The sequence below is a fragment of the Lissotriton helveticus genome, chromosome 7, assembly GCF_964261635.1.
Source record: "Lissotriton helveticus chromosome 7, aLisHel1.1, whole genome shotgun sequence".
Taxonomy (NCBI): domain Eukaryota; kingdom Metazoa; phylum Chordata; class Amphibia; order Caudata; family Salamandridae; genus Lissotriton; species Lissotriton helveticus.
The window spans coordinates 256,723,451-256,750,815 of record NC_136068.1 but is presented as its reverse complement, the minus strand read 5'-3'; the positions used below and the strand labels follow the sequence as shown (position 1 = coordinate 256,750,815).

Genomic DNA, 27,365 nt, shown 5'->3' with positions numbered 1-27,365 from the left:
ATTGTATCTTTCCCTGTTCCTTTTTTGGTTCTATGGCTCTTATGTGTCTCCTAATTTCGTGGCGCGGTGTCGGCGCGTAGCCCCCCGGGGTGTTTGTGCTGGCATGGCCCTTTTGGTATGTCTGCTGTCCCGGTTTACTACGCATTCATTTCTCCTGTTGCCACTAGTTCCATGTGCCGAATTAGTATTGGGTGCTTGGTTAGCCGTGGGGGGCGTGCGCTGACGCTGCGCCCTCACTTTCCCCCTCCCCTTTTTTGATGTCCTCCTTCCTCCCCTTTTTTCCCTTTCCCCACCCCATTTTCTTTTTCCCCCTTGGGTGTTGTAACGGAGGGCTTTTAGTTTTGTAGGCGTATTTTTCGCTGTTTTATTATTATGTGCCCTGGTAGTGGTGGGTGGGTGTTGAGCAGCGATTGTGATTGTTCTTGATGTGGGACTCACGTTCTGCCTTTGCCAAAATGTATTGTTCTGTTGGTCTTTTCCTGTATTTGGGACTTCGGCTTGCTCACGGCCCACCACGGCCCTCTGGACTTTACAGACTTTCATTATCCTGTGACACCCTTTTTCTATTATAAAATTAACCTACTTTTATCCTGTCCGTGATGGCGACTCAAAGACTTGTTGCTTTTGCCTTTCATATGAGCTATTTAGAAATCCTGTTGTCTCTCCTGTATTGCCTCGTATGTCTCTTTATTGCGGTGGCCGGCCCGGAGGGTTGTAGGCCCGTATCTGTGCGTGCCTTCTGTACAATAAAGGTTTAAAAAAAAAAAATTAAAAAAAAGAGTGGCAGAGACAGCATCCCGGAAATGATGGGACTCAAGAGTTTTACCAAAGGATACCTTGTTGAATGAGGTTGTGGATGCGTGCCCAGTACATACAGATTGGTTTAAAGATTTCTAACTGTAGGCAAAACAAAGGAGAAACAGCAGCAAATTACCTAGACAGGCATGAGGATGTGTTTGAAAGATTTTTGTGCATTCTCCGTCTGACGGAGAGGACTCAGGAAGCTGTAGGCTGGATGTGTGCAAGGATTGTCAGGGAATGTACAAAATCAATGAATGATTATTTGCATCAGATAACAGACTAAGAAGTTGGCTCAACTAGTAATGGTAGTGGATCGTGTTGCGTTATAGAATTGAAAAAGAATTTGCAGAATCTAAACTGATGTTGAAATTACAGAATATGTGACAAAATGTGACGGGGATGGGACGGGGATCTCAGCGGAGCAGGGGACAAGGTGGAGGACAAGCAGGGAGAGTGAATCGGGTAGAAGCCTTGGGAGCATTAGGCTGCTCTTTTGGCGGTCGGCCTTCGAGGCGTCGGAAGGGAGGTAGTCTTTTGTTTCAAATGTACCTTCTCTTTTCAAATCACCCGAATTTAACCAGGTTACACAAAGTCCATTTCTTGAATACTAGATAACCAGAGTGGTGCAGACCGTACACGGATTCCTTATGTTGATTTTACGCTAAACGGAAAATCCATCAATTGCCTCACTGACCATGATACAAGCTGTTGTGCCCTGAAAACCACTGAAATCCTTACACTACTTCTATGTGGTTTGTGTATAGATGCAGTCGGTATTTCAATTCAACACATTCCACACTATATTTCTAATCCTATTTCTGTAGCTCCTGAATCCCATTACAGACAAGCATGCTTTTAAGCTTTACCTCACTTACTAACCTATTCAGTCGGTAGTATTTATTTAAGTTAAATTGCACTGCTTTCTGTATACCTTATGAAGTCTACCTTAATCTATCACCGAGTGAGGAAGACGAGGTCCTTGCCCTATTGTGAGCCCTCTTCCACTTCTGATGTGCAGTAAGTGATGACAAAGGTAACACAGGAAAAGCTTAGGGTAAGTTTCTGGAAAGGCCTGGTTTCTGCGCATGTAGGGTGTATTGGATGATGCAGGCAAAATGGCAAAAGAGTGTCTTGGGCAAAACCAGTTAGATCTACAAGACACTTCAGGAAGAAGGACCTGGGAGATAGTGTGCATATTCCTTTCTTTTAACTCCACTGGAGGGTACATATGACACCTCAGACCAGTGGAAGCTCTTCCACTAAGGAGGAGGAGCGCCGCCCCACTGAGCAGGTTGAAATAGGAAAAAATAAAATGACAACTCTGTTATTTTATTATTGCCCTTGCTCAGCTGGGTAGGGGTGTGTCTGCTTTGCTCACATGGCAGGGCAAGAGTGGTTTGCCCACTCCAAGTGCGAAGGACGCTTTGGCCGGCTGTCTCAGCCCAGTCAAACCGTTATGCGCACTTTGCATGTTCTCCAGCAGGCTGCATTACAGCCTGCATGGAGAACATGCCCAACCTCCCATTCTCTGGCTGAGCGCCGCAACGGCACTCATACCAATCACAAAGCTGCATTGCAGCGTTGTGATTGGCTTTTGGGAGCCTGGTGCTTCCTGCCCGGGAAGCGGCGAAGAGGACCGAGAGGAGGTTGTGGGGGCAGACTTGTAATTGTTTATTATTTTCTTCATTTTCGGCTCTCTTCTCCCCCCCCCCCTCCTCCTCCTCCCCTCCCAACCAATCTGCTGCAAGGAAACAAAAGGCTAAGAAGTAAATAAAGTCATTCATTGACAGGAGAACTGTTAAGAGAGAAGAAAATACACAGCAGTGTAGTAAAGAAAATATGCGTGTGACAAAGCTGAAACAGGTGTAGCCCAAAAGCGAGAAAATGTAATTAATAGTTCTGTTGATGGAAGGCCTACTGTAAGAAAGTATGGTCTGGTTGCCACTGTAGGCAGTGAAGGAGGCAGAGATGGCAAATGTTGGGTAAGGTCTGGTGCTGGGTGAAAGCCAATGTATCTTGCAGGGACGTCATGCATCATACTCTGGGGTGCCAAACTGTTTTAGCAGGAACTGGATCGTAGTTGGTTCATGGAAAAGCAGTCTTTCTTCACAAAACTGATGAACAAGTTGCATGACTCCCGTACTGCTGTTTCCATTGGATACTCTACCTAACTGCAAATTTCTCATCTCTTTTGGTATATCCTCAACAGGTGCCAGGCTAGATCAGTGAAACTTCCAATGGTGCTCCTAACTGCCGGTAAGTGATGCAGTGCAGCTCCGTACTGCCCCTGAAGTGATGGAGCAGAGCATTGTATTAGTCATACCTGTGTACAGACATCAGTTTCTTCCCTTTCCTATTCTATGCTCACCAACGGGAAGCCCAGAATAACTGCAGGTGTGTAGGTGATTGTGAAAACCTCCAACTCTGGATTCTTGTTTAGATGGTAAAGAGACCACTCCACAGAACGGGGACGTGGGAGGGCAGTGAGGAATCTGCAGTCAGATAGAGACCCCACCAGAAAGAGCATGACCCAAGGTAAGTAACTTGTTCTTCGGAGGGATGTTTCTAACCGCAGATCCCACACATTTAGAATAGATACCAAAGCAATACACTTGAATCAAAAAGTTCCAGAAGACCCCACAGAGATAGTATACTCAACTGGTCTTGGAAAGATCAATATAAAAAACAGAAAGACCTTTTGGGTTCCAAACAAAGGAGTCTTTCGAGGGCTGAGCAGGAGTAAAAAATCATGGCAGAGTTGTTGACTGCCGAAGTGGAAGGGAGTCATCCTTTGGACATGAGGATATCTGGGACCTCAGCACCAATCTGTCCAGAAAGAATGTAGTATAGGGTGGTTGCACTGAAAGTGACTGCCATTCACTCATGCGACAAGCGGACATGATTGCATTGTTTGAAGGGCGTATACATAAATGTCAAGACCAAGTGAAGTTCCACAGGGACATCAAAAACTGTTTGGAAGAGAACATGTGTCAAACATTTTATGAACCACATCAAAACTGGTGATTCAAACAAGGACAACTGGTCTGATAAAAGCAGAAGGGCCAGACAACCTCAGACAGTGCCCACTGCAAGACTTTGCTGGAATAATTAAAGAACATACATCAGAACATCTGACAACTTATAAGAGGTCAGTTTTCGGGCACCACACCAGGCAATACATTTGCCCCAGCACCCAATGTAGATAGATTTCTTGAAGGCCATCTAGCAGATGTACGATATCTACCAGTTTTGTCAGCAAATCAAAAGATGTCAACTGTTGTTGCGCTATCTCCACATGTGGTGTAAATTGTGGTGGTTGAGAGGAAGGATCTCTATTGCTCACACAGAGTCCTCCCCAAGTGGTTGCCTGATTGGAAGCCAGATGCTCATGCTTAGGAGTTCCATATACCCCACTCTCATGGCCCAATCCAGGGCAGGTAGGAGACTTGGGCCTAGTCTATTGTGTTCAGAACGCGGGCAGAGAGGTAGTACAGTATTCTCTTATTAATTTACACCAGGGATGTGTCGCCTAAGGAGTGCTTCGATGGTAACTCCAGCATGAGAAATCGTTGACTCTGCACATTCTCGACAGTGACTAATAGGTGACACCATGGCTCTTCTCACTGATCAAAAATGCACTTGCCCACCTCGGGAGGCAGACACCGCTTGTGATCTGTCAGGTGATGACTGTCCAATTTGTCTGCTATGGCATTCAGAGATCCCACCAGACAGTTGGCAACCGGAAAGATTTTATTTTTTGTTACTCCACTCACGACTACAGACACAAAGCATCTTGGCACAGAACCAGATGCACACTCTGCCATGTTTGCTGCGGTACCACATAGCGGTGATATACTCCATAAGAACCTACCCCAGCTGCCCCTTGAAGGACAGCAGGAAAGCCATCAAGGACAAACGAATGGCCCGCAACTCCAGTGGCCTCTGCTCTCCATCTCCAACAAATGTCCCTCCCAACTGAGCAGATAGACATTGGACACCATTCTCAGCTCGATGAGGCAGGGTGAGCAGTCTTTCGCAGGACAACCTGAGTTCGGTCAGTCAGCACTTACACCTGGATGGAGTCAGAGTCAGCCTTGGTGCTAGGTTCACTGGGATTTTACGTTCTATTGCAGGTCAAGCATAAGCCACCTTGTGCTGCTGATAAGGAGCATGCATGAGGCCAATAGACCAAAAAGCATCAAAGTCATTCCCACCGAGAACAAGGACTGAACCAGAAGCATAGAGACAAAGCCTTAAAACTCAAAACATCTAGGATCGCCCCAATGAACGGAAGCCTTTGTGACTTAATCACCTGGGACTTCAGCTTGTTTATGGTGAAACACAATGATGTTAAGATGTCTGCCATGATCCAGTGGTGTTCTGTGACTGACTGCGGTGAGTCCACCTTCAGCAGACAGTCTTTGAGGTACAGGAACGCCTGACCTTCAAATATGGGCAGCCATCACCACCATCACTTTTGTGAACAATCGACGGGCTGAAACGAGGGCAAAGAAGAACATGGAAAATTAAAAGTGTTCCTGGCCTACAATGAACCACAGGGAACGCCTGTGGGACTGCAGAACAGCATATATATGAAAACAAATGTACTGATAGTCCAAGGATGCTATCCAGTCTCCCAGGTCCAGGGAAGATAGAATCTGAGCCAATGTGAGCATTTTGAATGTGTCCTTCTGCAGGAAAGCATTCAAGAGGCAAAAGACTAGTCCAAAATAGTACTCAGACATCCATGGTTTTTCGAGATGAAAAGGCAGCATCAATAACAACCCTCGCCTCAAATTCTGGTAACCGCTCAATTGCATCTTTTGAGAGCAAAAGGTGTACCTCCTGCAACAAGTTGGACGTTTGCATCTATTGGATGTAATGAATCACCAACTTGGAAGAAAATAAGTGATCTTCAACCAACCAGTTGTATGTGAGTTGTGGAGGACAAAGTAAACTGAGTTAAAGGGCACCGAAGCTGATGAAGAGTTGGAGGACTGATGCTTATGCTGTCCTGTGCGATGTCCAATAGTGCCACGTCAGTGGACACCCAAGGGCTCGGCTGTATGCTGCATCAATGGCTGGGAAGGTTGCAACTGTCTCTTGGCGATAGGCTAAACAATTAGAACTGCCCCTAAATATGCAGAACTGATGGAGCAATTGTTTTGCAGGAGCCAGAAGCCCTAAGGAAATAACCGTGACCCTACCATGTTTAAACCAGTCCAGTGCAAAGTCCACATTGTAAGTGTAAGTCCTATCTGATGAGTTTAGCTCCAGCAAAAAACATGCCCATCAGGGACGCCTGCACAATACCAGAAATCAAGCCAACCTTATGCTGCTGTGTCGGTGGTGGCGGGTATCCTAAAAATGAGGACTCTGCATTTAGACTTGTCCATCAGAAAAGAATGCCCTTATTACTGTCTTTGGTAATAAGGTGCAGGCCATTGTTTGCCTCCTTCCTCTTCTGCTTCACAGTGATAGTTGTGATGGTAAATGGGTAACCAGTCATCTTTTATTTTCCGTTCCTCTTGGGTAATGTCTCTGCCTATACCAAAGTACCTCTAGTTGTGCCAATACGCGATTTGTATCCTAGCCTTTATTGTAGATACCCTATACCTACCTATACCTAGTAAATTTACACTTATGTATACTTAAACTATTACTCCTGCGTAACTAGTCAATTTACTTGTGTTTATATCACAATACCCCAACCACTGCAAATACCCAAATGTTGATATCCCTGCCAATGCCTAATGTTTTTATCCCTGCCAATGCCCCAGTGCATCTGCTTCTCTCTACATCCTCTTGCCTCTATCCATGACTGTCACCTAATACCTTAAAATTCTTGCTAATGCCCTAGTATTTCTATCCTTACATGTAAGTTAGAACCTCTACCTACAGTTATAACCATTACCTATACTGTAGCAACTCTACCACTGCCTGCATCGCAATCTCATCATCCTTCACTCGATTACTTCTTCCGGACAATTGTATCAATGTACCTTTGTTGCATTTCCTCATGTTTTTCTGGGGTAAGGGTTTTCCTCATTTTGAATACTTTGTTAGATTGGGTTTAAGATTTTGCAGTTGCAGAGGATAACTTGTTCACATTATGTTAGGTGGCCATCTGCAACAGGTTTGGTGGGAATTCAGTCAAACACACCATGTACTGCACAACGCATGATCAGCTCATGCGGCTTTATTGTGATGAACAGATGTTTGCGGTTACTCAATATAAGTGTAGTCGTTTTGTGTACCATAGAAGGATGACAGGCTAGGTGGATCCACCAGGAATAGAAAATGGGACCAGGGGGTGAGTGACACATTCCTGCAGAGGGTGCCTTGGTTCACTGAACCGAAAGACCAGATTTTCAGGCCCTGTGGTTGCTTTAGTTTAGCCACATGGCTGCTAGAGCTATTCCCCTGCTGTGCTGGACAGCAACCAAAACGGGTGTGGTCATGACGAGCTCAGCTCGTCATGAGCACCGAAGGGGCTAGGAAACATCAAGGAAAATATAGTTCCTCTTTATAAATTATTTTAAAACATATCTGGATTTAAGCTAGCCTGGCTGATGAGGGGCGTTACCCCGAAACCAGTCCCAAGACGCTTGTTTCCGGTCCAGGGAAAACCTGGCTTTGCAGCAGTTTGGGCTGGACTGTTCCCATGAGCACAGGGTCAAGAATGATTTGCATATGGCTGGGTCTGAACGTCTGGGCAAACTGGTCCCAGGATGCATGTTCCATTTTTAATTTAGAACATTGGATTTGTAGTGGGTGGAATGTTTTAATAGCCTTGTAGCTCTTCCACGTCAGGCTGTAGCAGTTGTTAAAGGCCCTCTTCCTGTGGCTCGGGCCTATAACTTAGGTTCAAGGGCGTTAGCAATCGCGGAAGCCCTCAGCAGCAGGCTACAATATAGCAGCAGATGGCTGTTCTGCAAAGTTTTTGTACATAGCGTATCAATGTTTTAAACTTCCAGAATGGCCCCAAAGTTTAGAACCAATGTCTTGTATCAGTAAAAAAAACAGATGCACTATTGCCAAAACCATTTTATGACAGTTGCATACTTTAGAAGCTTGGGCCAGTTGGGATGCAGTGCGCTGCAGATGAAATGAGAAGCAGGCAAATGGGCCAGTTAGCACTATCTCAGGAGCTGTAATATGCTCTAAAAAGTGAAAGGAAAATAAATGAAAGGGGCGTCTATAAAAAGAGAAAATAGAAAACTAACGGACTGGCAAGCCTGGTTAGCACTAAATCACACACATTTTTAGGCGCATGTGCTCCTTTGATCAGACATATGCTATCACTAAAAGGACAAGAAAGCCAATGACTGAAGTAGGCTGACTCAGTACCCAATGCGGTATGCTCTCAGATGGAAGCAGAGAGTAAAGGATACTCATACAGACCATTGGTAGAAGTGGGGTTGACCCAAATCCCCTCTGTGTACGTAGACCTAGATAGCTAGAAAGATAGATATGCTTTTGTTGTATTTTTTTTTATTACAAACAAGATAACGGTAGACAACTAAGCCTGCCAGAGCATTCTTAAGAGATTCACGCAAGAATTATTATAGCGCAAATCTTCCACCCCTAAGGTTTTTCAAGGCATGTCATCAGCACCAAAACCTTTCCCTATAAAAGTTATCTGCGAGGTTTCATATAACAAGATACATGTGTCCAGGCTTTAACATGGTACCGTTAACAATCCACCCTTAAATGCCTATTAGCTTTAACATTGCATATCATACCAAATAAATCATGCCTACTGCATTTCAGAACTTTTCATCATAAGCAGAGCAGGCATATGAAAGGATTTTTCCCAAATAACCAATACAAGCAAAACCTTTGTCAGTGGTTTGTCACCATATCAAACTCATGCAGACTGTCCTGAGCATAAATACGCTTTCACAGACTGCAATACAAGCACTGTTTCAGTAGAAGCTCACATCGCCTGCCAAATCAAATGCTAATGGTGAGTGGCGACTAAGCCTCTCTCTCAGTATTACTTCTCAAAGCGCTTTCTGATGAGCACAAGGCCAGACTTAAAGCCTAAATACTAACATCTGTATAATAGGAATTCTCTCTAACTATTTAGGTGCCAATATCAAGAATATATTATATCTGCATTACTGCAAAGACAAACTCACTGAAAAGACCATGGCAAAGTCCAATACAGGTATTATGATGCCAAGGCCCAGGGCTTTCTGACCATCAGTGCAAGGTTCCGCTACAATCGTAACTGCAAAACACTTAGCATAAATGGTAAATGGTACATGGTCTGCACCAACAACACACTGAACTCCTGGCAACCAAGGAATCCGCATGAAGCTTTCACAAAGGCAATCACCGACCTGAGCTGCAATGCTTAAGCAGTGCACCCTTGGGAAAAAGGATAGAAGTCAATGAGGTAAAATTATAAAAACCTTGGAGACCACAAGTTAGTTAGTTAATGTAGGGAATAAATTACTTCCCTGCACGTTTATTTTTATCATGCACACAAAGTTTTCCAAATGCCAAAAGTTCAGAACTCACCTCGACAGGATCCATGGTTTTATTAATAAAAAAATTAACGTTTTTAACTATTGCTCCCAGAAAGAACCAGGACAGCAAGATAAACAGTGGAAGACCTAGAGACAGCATAAACGTGCTTCTCACCTGAAAACCATAATAGTAAGAGCAGAAATTACGATTTTTAAACCGAAAGTTGTTTGTGGGAAACCATCCTCTCACAGCAAGAAAAGAAATCCTTACAAAATACCGAAAAGGAAAACCAACCTTTAACTCTGCAAAGAATGCACGATTTTTTTTTGTATATAAAAAAAATTATTGATTTAGGAACTATATTTTTTATGGCTACTCTATCTGCAGAATCCTTTTGAATATCTTCACCTTTTGACTAGATCCAGAAACTTCAATAGCTCTCCATGCCGGTAGAGGGCTCTAGGCTCCATCCAGGTGCTGAAAATACCAGCACTGTGACATCACTGGATCCATAAAGTTGGGGAAAGGATGTGGGCTAATCGGCTAGGGCGGTCGATCTCAAATCTGGGGAACCTGGTTAGAGTCTCTGCAAGGACGCTCAACATCCTGTGCTTCTCGGCAAATCACTTACTCTCTGTGTCTAACAAAAATGTACGTGTCTTTGTGTAACGTAACTGGTGTTCATGTAAAGCGCTCAGATACCTTTGAATCAAGTTTGCGCTATATAAAACTCTGAATGAAAAAATAATCCCCATTGGTGCCCCAACATAATTTTCCCATCCAGTTGTTTACGCACCTTCGAGAGAAGGTGGGAGAGGTTGAGGAGGATTCTGCAGGTAGAGAGAATACCTACCAGAAAAACTGTTGCAGAAGGCAAGTAACTTTCTTTTGAAAGATACTTTTACCAGCAGATTCCTCAATTTTTGAATAGTTTCCCCAAGCACTACCCAACCGGGAGGTGGACTGGTAAACTAAAACGTCAAGGAGGACTTGGAAAGCAAAGTGACCCTCCCTCTGCACCTCCAAATCCAAACAGTAATGTTTTGCTAAGGTGGAGAAGTAAGCTCAAGTCACTATCTTGACGATTTCTGCCAAAGCGACTACCCTTGTCACAGCTGAAGTAGAAGACTTCACCCTGGTCAAATGAGCTCAAATGGCCTCTGGAGGTTCCTTGTGTGCCAAACGTGAATGCACATTGAAGCAATAGATGACCCACCTTGGCAACATCCTCTTGACAGTTTTACCCTTCATCTTACCAGTGTAGCTGATAAAAAGCTCATCACGCCAGACATACTTGATATGATCAATATAAAAAGTCACCTCCATCTTAGGGTCAAGTCTGTGATGCCTCTTTTCCTCTTTAGCTGGATGTGGATGTGGGGGTGGGGGTGGGGAAGACGGCAGGTGGAGTGATAAGGCTGACCAGAATGGAATGGTGTGAAGGCTTTGGACAGGAAAGTAGCCCTGGTTCTAAGAACCCGCTCGTCAGGAAAGAAGGAGGTACAGAGGAGCTTGACACGCTCAGTGCTTGCACTCATGGATATGTCTAGCCACTGTAATGGTGATCAGAAAAACGGTTTAAAATGCGAGAAGTCGCAAACGGTTGCTGTGCAAGGCCTGAAAAGGAGATTATGTCACACACAAAAGTAAGAAACACATTAATATCCCATTGAGGAATTATGAAAGACAGGGAAACTTGTAAGTCAGAAATCATGACTATGCACAACCATAACTGATCTAAGAGACAGAAAGGATGACAAAGAAGATACTAAGCCCTTAACTGTAGTCACCATGGAACCCTGTTGAGCTAACGAGAGGCCAAATTGTAGAACTTTCAACAAGTGGGTCTTGACAGGACCTACCAAGTTACCTGAGCACCACTTGAGGAACTTCCAAGAATACAGTTTTGGTGGAATTCCTACGGGCACCGAAGATAACATCCACCACTTTAGGAGGCAGATAAAAAGCATTCTGGTGTCCGCACTCAATTTTCGGTCCATGAAGGCAGATGCTCTAGAGGTTGGGGTGTGGCATCTGCCCCTCCGAATTAGAGAAGTCTATCTCTGTGAGGGAGACTGAGCGGAGGGACACAGGATATGGTGCACCACGTCCACATACCACAGCTTTCTCAGTCAATCCAGGGTTATTCCCATGACTTGGGTCCAGTTTAGCTGAATCTTCCTTAACACCCGAGGAATTAAGGGTATGGTTGGAAGCGCATTAGTAAAGTGGAAATCTCCACTTCAACAAAACGCACCCCGATGGCTCCCTGCAATGGATACTGGAGGGCACAAACCTGAGGAAAATTACCATTGCTGCGAGCCGCAAATAGGTCCACCTGAGGTGTGCCTCATAGGGCGAAGATGTACAGGACCACCACTAGATAAAGACTCCATTTGTGGCCGTAGGGAGTCACTGACTCTGGCTGTCAGCTCTGACAGTCAGAACACTAGCCAGATGACTGTCAGCCAACCAGATCTGGTGTTCCTACACCCAGCACCTGAGTTGTATTGCTTCTCGAAAGAGATGGTATAATCCCATTCCTCCCTGCTTCATCATGTACCACATGGTAGTCATGTTGTCCGTCAATCTTTGGACAGACTGGACATGAAGTGATGGCTGGAATGCCTTGAGCGCTAGCCCTATTACTTGCAGCTCCAGCAGATTGATGTGCAATATCTGTTCCTCTAGAGACTAACTGCCTCTGGTCTCCAGGTGTTCCAAATGTGCTGCAGACTTTAGTATAGAAGTGACCATAATCACTGTGGACACTGCTGGTGGAGGTTGGAAGGACATCCATCGAATTGTTACTATGCAGCCAACGGCAGAGGCAGATGTCAGTTTTTTCCAAGCTGCTAGAAGTGGCTTCATGAGGGCTTCAACAAAATGAAGCAAAAGTTCTGAAGCTTGTGATGTTGGGTTTAATACCTCAGTCAAGATGTTCAGCTTGATCGTCACAGACAGCAGTGGAAGTTCTAATACTTCTGCAGCCTTAAACATCATACCATGGTACAGCATGATCTCTGGGGTGGGAGGCCATTGGGAGAAGTTATCTCCCACTCAGGGAATGAATCTAACCTACTACAGTCTCGAAAAACGACAGCCTTCCTACCACCACCACCATCATCATCATCATCTGTGTCCTGTCTAGGGTCCACCAGGGTGAACAGAATCCCCATAGAAAAATAATCTATGCTCCCCTGCAAAACTCTGTGCTACCCTTCTCAATATATGGGCAGGCTCTGGAAGCTCCATTAAAAGGAAGAAGGCACCAGTGGTGTTTGGAGTGGTGTGGGCACCAGTGAAGGAGAAGAAGGCGCCTGAATGACAATGGGCGAATGGCGATGGTAGAGGTACTGGAGCTCGGGTTTTTGCCAGCATTGGAGCCGGAGTTGAAGCCATGGAACTAGGACCCAAAAGCAGAAAGAAGCAATGGGAGCCTGGATAATCTCCACCAATACCATTCTGAATGGCAAGCCCAAAGGATCCCTGGGGCCAGAAGGCCATCCAAAGAGAACCATAGTCATCTGAAAATTATCAAATATGGTGTTCTGAAAGAGCAGGGTCTGTACCAGGAGGAAGAAACTCTGGGTAGAGATGAAGGTTTGAAGCCTGGGCAATACAGTGGCAGATGTGGAAGGTCTCCAAACCGGCATTGGGCCAGATGGAGTCACAGGCGCCGGATCCTCCTGATGAAAGCAGACAGATTCTGGCTCAGATGAGGAGTCCTGAAGTACCAGGGAACACCTCAATTACTTATCTTTGTAAGATCAGCACCACACATAGTCTTCACATCTTTCTTCTTATGCTTCAGTTGAGAAGACTTTGATGACTGACTCATTCGTTGGATAAAACTTCCTCCTGGCACAGCAGTTCTCCTGGGCACCGCACATAACAAGATTGGCCTTCCGTTCTTGATGGCCTTGAGATGCATGCTCCTGCATGACTCACAAAACCATGCATCTTGGAATTGGATGCCAGACACCAAAGATAGACGATGTGGGGAGCCCTGATGGACATTTGTCCAGCACAGCCACTGCAGCATTTAATACCTGACCTTTTACTGTGTGACATTCTTGCACTGCATCAAAAAAGAAGCGATAGTAAAAAAACTTAAAGGAAAATTGATAAATAGATGAATGCCAAAGTAAGAAAGTTTGAGGAGAACAAGCTCTAGAGCAGTGTTGGGGTGAAAAAGGGGGAACTGATGTCAGAACACAAGGTGGGGTGCAATACGGTTCCAGTGAGGTCTCAGCAGCATAGTTTCCTGTGCCAAAGTGGAGCCAGCACCTCCCGCTAGCACAAAGACGTGTTGAAAAGTTTCTGGGTCCAGTCTGATGAATGGGATATGAAAACAGTGAGGAATCATACGAAGTATTGATCGGAAAAGGCTGTTAAAAAACAGGGTGATGAATTGGGATTAGAAGACCTGGCACTGAAATAGCAGACAGAATAACTAACAAAATGGTTGCTTTGCTGCTCAACTGTATGAGCTGAAGTAGGTTTTACTTGAGTCCGGCGATAGAAACAAAAAAAAAGCACAGACATCTTTAAGGTCTGGGGTTTGATAGCACAGCTATCACTTACAGTAGACAGCAGGCTCTAGATCTGTCCCTTTCACCCTCAGGAGTTATTGGACCGGCATTTTTCCTTTCCCAATCATCTCAAGGCTCATCCTAGGAATATTCATCTCTCACCGAATGCTATTGGCTGTTGGACGGCATCTTTCTGCCTCCACTCGAAAACTTGCATTAAACTGCACGAGGGAGGACTTTTCTACTATAGCCCTCAATGTTCACTCGTTGTGGTCCCTTCAAGTGTGCAAACCCTGCATGCGTTATCAAATTAAACCCAAACCAACTGGCTTTGCCAATACTGGATTCACATGAAACTGTAGCCTTTTGGAAAAAAAAAATCATTTGAGAAGAAAAAGAACATTATTTGTTTAAAAAAAGTCAATTTAAGAATTAAAGTTGAAATGCCTTTGTTAACAACCTTGGCGGGTGGAAATGATTTAATTGTTATTAACATGGAAAAGATTTCACTGCAGAACTGTATTTGCATTTAAAAAATAACAAATATGTGAAATGTGTATTCTCTCTTACAATAACATTCGAAACAATACGTTCAATGGCATATGTTAGTCCCTTTGTGTGGAGATGGTACTTACAAGCAGGAGGCAGGTATCCGCCAAACAAAAGGTCCCTGATCGGCCAATCCCAGCACTGCAATGCACAACAATAGGTCCGTGCTCTGGGTTCAGGGACCCCGACTCTCGCACTTTGAACAGGAAGTTGAGGAATGATGCCGGCGACTCTGGCACTCCGAAATCAGGCCATGTGGTGTAGTGAAAGTGCAGAATTTCTCTCGTTTCGTGAGACTAAAAAATAACATGGAAAAAACCCAACACTTATTTTCACAGATTCATCAAACTGTTTAGAGAGACTGATAATGAATAATGGCTGCATTATATAAGACACTACGAATGCTGCCACAAACTCGAGACTCCTAGCTGGTTTGATTCATAGAAAGGCATCAGCGGCATAGAGAAGTACGGGTAGCGGCTGAATTGCATAGGTAAGGCAGATTGATCATTTAAAATAGAAACCAGCCCAATTTCTTTTAACTGTTTTTATTACCACCAATAAAGCATATACCATGGATACACAAGTTATGTGAAAAGATGAATGACATTATAAAATTACATAGGCAGCAGAGCGGAACGGCAATGATACTGACGGAGGTCAAATATGATTTGGCCATCATAGGGTTACAGTCAATGAGGGTCACGTTCATACAGTGAGTGAAAGTATTATAGTGGAGTCTTTCTAGACCCAGGCACAAGATGCAACTACGTGACTTGTAGAAGAGACGCCAGCGGCTGGCCCAGGAGGTTTAGGCAGGTTCTTTTGCGGATTTATAATCCTTCTGGGGGATTTATTATGCTCCGCCCAGGAGGCGCAGGTTTATGCCTTGCTCTCCTCACTTAGTATCTTCGACCAAGGAGGGGTAGGAAAATACTGCTCTACTCTGCAAAGATGGTTGAGGTGTTCTACAGAGTTCAATTATACTGGCTGAGGTGTGCTACAGAGTTCAATTCTACTTTCCGCGCAGCCATGGCTGAGGTGTGCTACAGAGTTCAATTCTACTTTCTGCACGGTCATGGTAGAGCTGTAATACAGAGTTGAATTCTACTTTCTGCGCAGCCATGGTTGAGGTGTGCTACAGAGTTCAATTCTACTTTCTGCACGGTCATGGTAGAGCTGTAATACAGAGTTGAATTCTCCTTTCTGTGCAGCCATGGTTGAGGTGTGCTACAGAGTTCAATTCTACTTTCTGCACGGTCATGGTAGAGCTGTAATACAGAGTTGAATTCTACTTTCTGCACAGCCATGGTTGAGGTGTGCTACAGAGTTCAATTCTACTTTCTGCACGGTCATGGTAGAGCTGTAATACAGAGTTGAATTCTACTTTCTGAGCAGCCATGGTTGAGGTGTGCTACAGAGTTCAATTCTACTGGCAGAGGTGTGCTACAGAGTTCAATTGTACTTTCTGCGCAGCCATGGCTGAGGTGTGCTACAGAGTTCAATTCTACTTTCTGCACGGTCGAGCTGTAATACAGAGTTGAATTCTACTTTCTGAGCAGCCATGGTAGAGCTGTAATACAGAGTTCAATTCTACTTTCTGAGCAGCCATGGTTGAGGTGTGCTACAGAGTTCAATTCTACTTTCTGCGCAGCCAAGGTTGAGGTGTAATACAGAGTTAAATCCTACTTTCTGCGCAGCCATTGTAGAGGTGTTCTACAGAGTTCAATTCTACTTTCTGCACAGTCATGGTTGAGGTGTTCTATAGAGTTCAGTTCTACTTTCTGCGCAGCCTTGGTTGAGGTGTAATACAGAGTTCAATTCTACTTTCTGAGCAGCCATGGTTGAGGTGTGCTACAGAGTTCAATTCTACTGGCTGAGGTGTGCTACAGAGTTCAATTCTACTTTCTGCACAGTCATGGTTGAGGTGTGCTACAGAGTTCAATTCTACTTTCTGCGCAGCCATGGTTGAGGTGTTCTACTACAGAGTTCAATTCTACTTTCTGCGCAGCCATGGTAGAGGTGTTCTACAGAGTCCAATTCTACTTTCTGCACAGTCATGGTTGAGGTGTTCTATAGAGTTCAGTTCTACTTTCTGCGCAGCCTTGGTTGAGGTGTAATACAGAGTTCAATTCTACTTCCTGCGAAGCCATGGTAGAGGTGTTCTACAGAGTTCAATTCTACTTGCTGCGCAGCCATGGCAGAGGTGTTCTACAGAGTTCAATTCCACTTTCTGCGCAGCCATGGAAGAGCTGTTCTACAGAGTTCAAATCTACTTTCTGCGCAGCCATGGTAGTGGTGTTCTACAGAATTCAATTCTACTTGCTGCGCAGCCATGGCAGAGGTGTTCTACAGAGTTCAATTCTACTTTCTGCGCAGCCATGGAAGAGCTGTTCTACAGAGTTCAAATCTACTTTCTGCGCAGCCATGGTAGAGGTGTTCTACAGAGTTCAATTCTACTTTCTGCGCAGTCATGGTAGAGGTGTTACTCTGAGCTTTAAATTGGCCGGTACTGTACACGCAGGTACTCTTTTAGAGAGTACCTGCACTTCTATCTTTCCATTTCAAGGACTGGTGTGAATAGGTTTCTTGCTTCGCTTACTCCGCTTACAAATTATGCTCTAGTCTGGGGAAAAGAGCAATCTATTATTCGGATGGCTTTTAGTTCCACATCTGTCTAGATAATGAGACGTTCTTTACTCTGACCGCAGAGCATTCAATATTTATTTGTATTCCACCCATCCTCCATGCGAAAAGCTGATACTGCCCTCATAACGGTACACCCAGGGCCAGAGTCGGATTGGGAAGGCGGGTATTGACCGATGGGCCGGCACCCAAGTGTCACCTGTGGGCCTTTTTTTTAAGACCTGTATCACCCGGCCACAGCACCTTGCTAACATCCGGAGCCGCCCCCCTTCCCCCCAGCCAGGCCGCTGTATTGTAAGGCAGGCTGAATGTCAGGGCAGGGACTTGTGTCACGAGGATTGACATAGCAGACCTCAGCTTAACCCCTGGGGGGCTTCACAGAAAGCAGTGCTCCTTCTCCCCCCTGCCAGGCTGTCAAACAGAGACGGGACTGGAAGAATAAAGCAGCCTCAGCGTAAGGTGGTAACGGCCGATGGCCCATCTTCACCTAAGCCCCCATAGCCCCCGAGGCTGGCCCAGAAGCTTTGTACTTTACTTCCTTCATCTCTGCCAGGCCATAGGCATGAGGCTATAGTGAACTGGGGAGTGGGAAGCGTCCTGCCTGGGGCCAGTTGTTCCTCTGGCTGTAGGATCATTCTCACCTCATCCCCTTGGGTTCGAGCCAGCCCAAACGCCCTGTCTTTTCCCCACTGGGCCATTACATCATACTCAGGTGTTGGTGGTCGGGGAGGAAGAGAGTATTCAAGGGCTTTGCTGTGGGCATGGTGTTGTCATCTTAGCCTGTGTCTTTCTGCACTGAGTGTAAGGTGTGTGTGTGTTGGGGGGGTGGGGGGGGGGGGGGTGCACCGGTGTGATTGTATAGGCCTAGCTGGGAGGCTACCTTGACCAGAGATGCCAACTTTGGAACTCGGGAACCATGTTGGAGTACCGAAATTAGCTCAACATCCTGTGATGTTCACTCAATGTCCTGAGGCTGAAAAATGAAAACGAATGTGATCTCCTCTACCGCAACTGGTGCTCATGTAAGTAGATTCAATGCCTGTGGGACCAGTTCACACTATATAAAACTGCAAAAAAACATAAAAAAATAACTGCCCATTGTTCACGTTTTAAAATGCTGCAAACGCCAGAGAAAGATAATTAAACGAATCTTTATATATAATAAAAACCTTATTACTTTTTAACATAGCTTTCCTGCAGCTTTAGAAATCAATATAAAGTGAATTTGCCTTACATTTACCGTTTAACATACATACTGATTAGGATGATCTCATTTTCATTCAGGCCAATATACTAAAATACCGATCAGATCGGGTGTTTTCGCACTTGGACCATTCTATTTCACCTTGCCCGCCAGGCCAAAAATCAGTGCTTCTAGTTTTTACCCACGTTACTAGTTCTATAAGCTATAAAATGTTAGAATAACCAAACATTTATATACACATGTGCCCAAGGAGACTAATCACTTACTCCATTAACAACTCCTTCCCACAAAGAGAAACAGCGGAGGCCAGAGGGGGTTACTTTGGAAGCGCTTTATTTCTTAGGCTCAACAGGTAGGTAACGGCGAATGCACTTCGGCATCTCAAATGCCTTCCTCAGCGCCCTGCAACTATTAGAGTTATGCAATGCATCCCACTGCTCTGCTGCTGTGATAAGGCGTTGACGGCATTAGGCTCCTCCCCAAGCAAATCCTGCTCACCTGTTTAGAATTCAGCACTATGTATGTATAAAGGATAATTACGTCGGCCCCCCCACCCAGTTTTTTCACCCTTATACCGAATTAAAGTCTCCCCATCTGAGTCACCTGCCGTACTCAATGCCTCTTCTCTGCACGTTTCTACAAGGCTTTGAATTTGTACGATCTTCAAGGTAATCGTTCCTAAGCGCTGTACCAGCAGTACGCTGTGAAGAGGGGGTTTCCTGCAGTGTCACAGTTACCGTCTATGCATAACGGCAGTCACCTGTTTTCCAAACAATGTCTTCACGGTTTCGATTTGGCATCCAATGTAAATACTCTTTCCTGTTTCCTGCCACAGGGGCACTTCTCGGCGCATAAACTGTTTTCCACATAACATTCACGGTTTCAAGTCTCTTTTTAATATAGTTTTCAGTACTGAGGAAGCGTACAGTAGCTTAACCTATAGGGCAGCATCTTTCATTTTTTAATATTCTCATTCTGGGGCCAAGGCCTTTTACCGCTCGAATACACCCAAAATGAAGCAGGCATGACGTCCCGTATGCTGCCCGTCTAGCATTCACTTTTCATACTTTTCAATTAACTTAATGCACAATTCCAGAGACAACCACCAGAGGGCACAACGATGCCAATTAAGACCGTTTCACTCTGGGAAATTAAATAAGATTCCAGAGAGGTTGGAATCCGATCCAACGAGTTGCATCATCGAGTCGAGCGAGTTTGGGCAAAACCCGTCAGATGTCCTTGGACCAATCACTCAATACCCCTGGGACACTAAACACCCAACACAGGCTTTGCCATTAAAGCTGGCAGATACAAATACACTAATCCTTATGGCAGAGTATAAATCAAGGGAGAAATTGGGGCAACATCTTATTGTCAGCATCAATTCCAATTGAACCTAGCCGATTTAGAGTCAACAGATGCAACATTGAAAGAGTTTATCCACCTTGATGACATCCTAGAGTGCTAATCTGCAAAGGCCGCCTGGAGGACATCTGCCATTGCCCAAAAAGTGTTGGCAGAACGGCTTACCTTCAAGAAATGGGTAATAAACATTACCCCTTATTGCTAAAATGGCTACACCATACCTCTGCTCCTGCCAGATCAAAAAAGAGCAGCCATTGGACCACATAAACCTACTCACTCTGTGCTCAAGGGGAACCTTGGGACACGCCAACAAAGAGGGCAGCATCCAACAAGCAACAATGCGGACATCCGATCACAACGGGGCCACGAGATCTTGATTTAAGGTGGATTTCAGAATACGTTGTTCATCTGGTAGCCCACAACAAAATTCAGCTAATGGTGCATTCACCAAGAACAAACAAGGCCTCCTATGCCTATTCTAATGGAATGTTAAAGGCCTTGACAGCAAAACAACAGACCCTGAATTTTTTCAGTATGTAAAATTGTTCAATACTATCCTTTTGCACGAGACTTGGTTTGATGAATCATTACATTTACAGGGGTCTTTACATGTTTCTTTGTCCGAGCAGTCAAGGGGGCAAAAAGATGGTCACTTACTTGCCTCAAAATCTTGAACAGTCTCAGTAAGAGCATCACATTGTGGCTCAACAGCAATAATTGTAATTAAGATTAACATCATTATTCAAAGCGCCTAATCTGAGGTAGTAATTATTAATACTTACATTCATCCCAAAAGCAGATCAATGCCTCCCGACAGCTGGGGAAGCTGCTTCTGAAGAACAAAGGTGAGGAGGAACCATCTAAACTTGTCCTCTTAGGGGATCTGAATTTGCACCTCCTTGGCTCCACACTGGAGGACTCTGTGCTAGCCTAATCTTCACACTGGGACATACCGGCGCAAGGTGGACACTCCTATGGCAAAATAAATAAAACCGGCAGACAACTACTGGACTATCTAGAAGACCTTAGATTTAGGGCCCTCAAAGGGCAGGTTCGCTGAGGACAATCCACCACTACTACCAGTTTAATGCTGGATCACACCTTCCTCACGCTTTTGCTGTTCTATCAGGTTTACTCATTTTGCTTAGGGGACAAAGGAGACAGTGATCATCTTACACAAGAGGCATCCTTTCTTGCCACTCAGCCCACATCCAGTCGCAAAGCGGAGGTATCTGTCTCTGTATTAACTGTTAATTTCAAGAGAAGTATTCACAATCGACTATAGAGTACCTGTCAACGTCTGCAAAGGACTTGCTACAAGCACAAATGGAAACATCTACTTGCGCCACAAAATATGTGAGTGTTTCACCAACGGGCTGGCAGCAAACTTAACTGCTTCGCCCAAATTAAGGACTCATCATACACTCACTGGGTTGGGGGACATCCCCAGGGCCCAACTAACATAACTGAAGCAACTCAAAAAGGTAATCAACAGCACCCTAAGATCTCTCCGCCACAAACGGGGATGCTGGCCTTCAAACACTAGACTACAAAAAGCCTTGCTTAAGAAGCTGAAGTAGGCCATCAGTAGGTCACAGAAAGATGATCTATGGGCCAGGTACTTTACAGATATAAAACACAATGACAATCCACGCTTTTGGGAAACGATCAATAAGTTAATGCACCCATCCTACGGAGGTGTTACTTCACACAAATCCCCAAGAAACCAGGGCAACATTTCTGGGGAACTACTTCAACCATCAAGCGGCCATAAACGCCCCGGGTCAACTATGGCAGGGAGATGCAGACTTATAACCCATTTATATCACTCACTGGGTACTGATAGTGAAACAGAGCCACTAGAGGAATCGTGGCAGCATCTCAGGGCTTAACCCATATCCTCTAAGGACTGGGCTAAAATACATGCAGGGGTCCGGAGGGTGTCGGTGTAAAACCAGTACATCAAATTTAGTATAATATGGTACATATGACCTATTTAGCTCCTAAATGATCACATGCCATCCATCCCTCAAAGGAGCTGGGTTATCCTCGATGTGGAGCTGCAGAAGCAACCCTGGCCCTCAAATAAGTGTAATGTCCCCGGCAAGTGGCTCTCCGTGAACTGCTCAGCTCAATACTTCAGGTAAAAATCCAGCTCCAGCAACAAGGGATACCACATCAGAGGGTGGGTCCAGCAGATTTCCTGCATATAGTTTGGCTCTGTTCGATTATAGTCTCCTACTGGCTTGAAATATTGGCCCAACTGCAGAGCAACGGGCTGGGTTGTCCCGCGGACAGTCAAGGCATGTGTGTTAGGACTCCTTCCGGAAAACTAGACCCAATGGCTAAGCAGGAGCTTTACAATACTGCGCCTACGGTGGCGAAGCTGCACATAGCAATTCAATGGCTTAGCGCATGACTCCAGTCAAAGGAAGCTTGGGAGAAAGATTTACTGGAATAGGCGGGGGGCAGAGGAGGCCCGTATGAGGAAGACCAGGAGGGACAAAAAAGCACAGGATGCCCTACTGGCCTGTAGTGCAATGACACATGCACTTCTGGTGCCCACTAGTCGGGATCACCCTGCCTCTGAACAGCTTTGTGGCTGGTTGTTGAATTCAGGGTGGGATGGGGTTGTTTTGTATTGAGCAATACATCAATAACTATGTTTGATGGGTTGTTTATACCTTGATTACGAGCAGTAGCCAAGACTTCACACAAGTGATCAAATGAATCCATGGAAGCTACAGGGGGGGGGGGGGGGGGGGGGGTTTGGGTGGGAGGCTTGTTGTTAATACCTGAACAGTTGTCTGGTGAAAGTTATCCTTGATTGAACCATGACATGTTTCTGCTTTTCCTGTTCTTCAATGGCATATTACACTATGCAGTAACGCTATTGATTGGAATGAAAGACTTCTATATACTTTTAATGTACACAGTAATACGATGTGAGCTATAACATGTGCTGTATGTACATAACAAATATCAATAAAGATTTATTTTTTTAAAACACCCTTGGGCAAACTGCAACAAACATATTAAAAGTAAATCCTAATAACATCTAATCGAAGGGTCCCACTCTGTGTTCATCCTGGTCCCAACCAGCAGGAACAGAACTCTTTCACAGTGTCCCACAATAAATCAATTAGACGTCAAATTGCAAAAGCAACATGCAGAGCACTGGGCGGAGATATAGGAAGCAGTCTTTTCCCAAATTAGATGCACGGGCACACTGCCAGCCTTATGGCGAGGCTCCATAATCTAGCCAATATTTAAAAGCGGGAATAAATCTTTGGTGAAAAACTACCGTCTGGTTGTCCTCATGGACAACAAGGCTAAATACTTTGCTGGGACACTGTTACATGAATTAACATCTTGGGCATCTGACAATGCCATAATTAAGCTGAATCAGACAGCGTCTTCCAATCTGACAGGCACAACAACCAACATCCTAACAATAGCACTCCTTATTGATGCGGCAAAAGTCTCCAAGATGCCCCTCCAGCTCTGCTTAATCGACTTCAGGGCAGCCGTTGATCATGTGAATAGGGACAAACTCTGAAGTAAGCTGGTTAACTGGAACATCCCTCCGACCCTGCTGGATATGCTCATAATACCTTAACACAGACATTTGGGTTCAGGTCAAGCTGGGCACTGGAACACATCTCTCCAGATGAAAACCAAAAAGCAAAGGACTGAAGCAGGGGAAGGGTGTTCTTGTGGCCACCTTTTCAATCTCTTTCTGGCTGACCCGAGGCAGAGCCTAAAGACCTGCAACTCCCATGCCCCAAAACTAGGGGACTTGACCCTCTCCAGACTTCTGCAGTCTGATAATTTGGTCTTGGTGAGCCACACCTAGATAGTGCTGCAACGCCTTCTTAACACAATGCAAGAATATTCTGCTGAGAACGGGCTGTATATTAATTTTGATTAAACGAGAACAGTGACTATTAACAACAAAAAAAGCACCATGGTCTGGTATTGGGTTTACTCACGGATTGAGAGAGCAGAAGAGTTCTAATACCTAGGAGTAATTATGGATAAAGACAGCCTGTTTACCCGCCAAAAAGAGGCAAACAGAAGGGCCTGACAGGGTCGTTAAAAATCTTAAAACTAGACTGACAGGCTGACATTGTTGCCCCTCCTTCGGGTGGTGCAAGCCAAGTTATTAACAACCATAACATAAGGAAGCGAACTACTGATTGGAAAGGACACCAAAACATGGACAATACAATGACAAAAGCAAGTAGGATTATTTTCAATCTTTCGAACTACACCTCACCAGAACAGATCAGGCTGGAGTTCGGCCTGCAACAGCAGACCTTGGCCAGGCGAGGGGTGCTTATAATTTGCTGGAATAAAATTAGAAAAGCAGATTCCAACTACCATCTATAGCAGAAGTTGCAACACAGGGACCCCTCGGGCGCCAAAGCCTATCTCCAGGAATCATTCTCAGCATGGAAAACAAAGTTTCTCTTGTTAATCTTTGCATGTAGAGACCACGCTTGGTTCACTCTAAACAACTACAGGTTACTTGCACCCAAAAAATATTCCAACACAGGGTATCAAAGAGCCATCAAGGAGAAATCTTTGAAATACCGCCTAGGGTTGCTTCCCTCTTTACTGCATCTCCCCCCTTAGCATAGGGAGCTTACATTGAACGTTTGCAGTCTCTGCGGCTCCCGGATATAAGATCTGCCACACCTACTATGCTCCTGCAAAAAGCTACTGGGGGGGAAGGAGACAGCTGCTCAGAGTCCCCTTCAACCAAAAAGGAATCTGCACATGGAGACAAGCTGTGTTGGCCTGCTTCGCACCTAGGGACCCTCAGCTGAACTGCTGGGTGGTAAAATATCTTACACAGGTGGAAAAGAGAATTCCAACACTGTGGGTGTGGGTGCTGGAGTGCACACTTGCACCTGAATCTGCCCAGGTAACAGTCCATGGCATTGGCACTTATCATATGCACTTTGCACTTTATTGAATTGCAGCACAACAATCGGCTGACATCAGACACTGCCATGTTTTTCATCTGGGTAATAGGCTTGAAGTCGCCCATCTTGCACTCTAATGAACCTAGAGGGCTTCTGCAGGTGATGCAGCTATTGTTACTACTGGGGTTTTTGCCAACAGGCCCATGGGCACTGACATACTCATACGGGCATTTGTCTAGATACATCGAGAGTGCAGGGGTGCTTGATCCTTCCCAGTCGGGGTTCAGACCCAGGCACAGCACAGAGACTGCCTTACTGTCCGTCGCTGACGATCTTCGTATGCTACAGGATAAAGGGTTTTCCGTTATCCTGGTGCTCCTAGATCTGTCAGCGGCGTTTGACACTGTCTCTCATGAGATCATGACCTCCAGACTAATTGACATCGGTCTGGAAGGCAAGGCGCTGGCCTGGTTAAAGAGCTTTTTTACCAACCGCACTCAGAGAGTCATACTGGGTCCATACCAGTCAGAGGAGGTTGAGATCTCAAAGGGGGTGCCACAGGGCTCCTGTCTGAGCCCAACGCTTTTTAACATCTATGTGGCCCCCCCTAGCTAACATCATGAGATCTCATGGATTCATCCCTGTATCGTATGCAGACGATACCCAACTCCTCTTTCCCTTTAAAACCTTGACCCCTGAGGTGCGCAACTCCTTTGCACAGGGAATGGAAGAGGTGGCACATTGGATGGCAGCAAATTTCCTTCAGTGTAACGTCTCAAAGACTGAGGTTATGCTCTTTGGGGAAGCCAAACGACTCTGGACTCCTGACTGGTGGCCTCAAGATCTAGGCCCAGTCCCCGTACCTAGAGTCGCTGTGAAAGATCTAGGAGTTAAATTGGATCAGGAGCTTACTCTTAAACATCATGCCAACCAGATTGTAAGCTCCTGTTTCCATGTTATTGGTCTTCTCCGACGGGTATTTCCCATGTTACCTGATACAACAAGGAAAACACTAGTACAGTCGCTAGTGTTAAGCAGACTGGATTATTGTAACGGTCTGCTGCTGGCCGCCAATGAGGATGTCATGACCAGATTACAGGTCGTGCAAAATACTGCTGCGCGACTTGTTTTCAATGCCCCAGCCCGTACTCCCTCTATGCCACTTCTAAACAAACTCCACTGGCTTACTGTAAAACAGAGGGTGTTGTTTAAAACATGCTGCACCATTCACAAATGCCTTATTGGCAAAGGTCCCGACTATCTGACCAAAAAGTTCCTTCCCTATACCCCCTTGAGGTCCCTCAGATCTGGAGAGCAACAATTGTTATGTGTCCCCAGGTTCTGGAAATCTAGACAAGGGGGAAGGGCTCTGTCAGTAGCTGGACCAAAGCTGTGGAATGATCTTCCCTATGACATCAGAGTGTGTAAGGAACATCTTCCTTTTAGGAAAAAATTAAAAACGTTCCTGTTTAACTATTAGCTCTTTAGGGCATTTATTACACATTCGGTTGAGTTTTTGTTCACAGATGATGCCAAAGGCGCGGAGATACTCCTTAGGGAGTCGAGTTCCTAGCGCGTTATAAGTCTGTAAATAAATAAATAAAATGATCCACCAGGGATAGGGGCGATTAAACTTGCTGGCACCCAGTTTGTATTTAACGATCTGCTTTGCATTTTAAATATATTCTTTGGGGTGACCCATTTTAAGTCTGCTGAGTTGCTACAAATAGTTGATGGAACTTAAGCATTGGCACTTTAGAACTTACCTAATTTATTGAATTGCTGCACAAGTGGTTAACATAAGATGTCATCATGCTATTTTATTCTCCAGTGGGAAAATAAGCAGTACATTGACACTTTAGAACCTACACACTGCACTATACTGAATTGCTGTTTAACAAATGGTTAGCATCAGACACTGCCATGTTTTTCCATTCTCCACTGGGGAGGTAGGATTGATTCTGTCCATCTTGTACCTCAATGAACCTACATCACTTTTTACTGGGGATGCAGTTATGTTTATTCCTGGATTGTTCTGATTTTGGGGCCATGGGCACTGATGGACCTATACGATTCACCGGTAAAGAGCTAACCCAGTTTGTATTTTATCGATCTGTTTTGTACTTTAAATACGTTTTTACGTGGGATCTATTTTTTGGGAGTACTTAGTTGCTACAAATATTTGATGGCACTTGTGTTATCTTTTAATTTACGTTAGCTTTTGGTTTTATCGTTTGCTGTATTTTTTCTTGCAACGGTTTTCAATAACTATGCAAACAAATAAACTTGAAACTGGTGATTCGGGCATGAACATTTACTCATACCTAAACCAGAGGGGATTCAGCACAACAGGTAGGATGCATTTTGCGAAAATATGCTGATTTGAGGGCAAAAGGCCAAACTCTAAACTCACTGCATTGGCCATTAACAATAAAATAAAGGCTTTGACAATGTTTGCGATGGAATGGTACATAGAGGTATAGCCAGAAGATTTTGACGTGAGTTATTGGTTCTGTCCCTGTAGTGTCACCATTCAGAATCTCCATTTCCTCCAAAACATATTCAGCTTTCACATATCTTTGGTAGCATGCTATCTTCTTGATTTCATAAGTAAAAGGGAGAGTGGAAAATAAAAACCCTCTCTCTTTGTGCTTTTGGATCTTGTCCTGTCGCATCCTCTAATACCAATTTGAGGCTACTGTCTTGAAGCCGTAGAGATGTTGAGGATGTTCTTCAATCAATCACAAAACTTTATTTGGTAAAAACATACCATCTAAGTATACAAAAATACAACATACACCGTAAAAATTAAAAATTAAAAATAGAATAAAAAGGAGTTTTTAAACAGAGAACACG

At 44.8% G+C, this 27,365-nt stretch overlaps 1 protein-coding gene across 1 annotated transcript in view; it reads right to left on the bottom strand.

Moving 5' to 3' along the window:
• PTPN1 (protein tyrosine phosphatase non-receptor type 1) overlaps positions 1 to 27,365 on the bottom strand; it is a 375,455-nt gene that overhangs the window by 66,653 nt on the left and 281,437 nt on the right. The window contains exon 6 of the mRNA XM_078652036.1: positions 14,450 to 14,659. Within this exon, the coding sequence (XP_078508162.1) occupies positions 14,450 to 14,659 (210 nt within the window). The remainder of the gene's footprint in view (positions 1 to 14,449; positions 14,660 to 27,365) is intronic.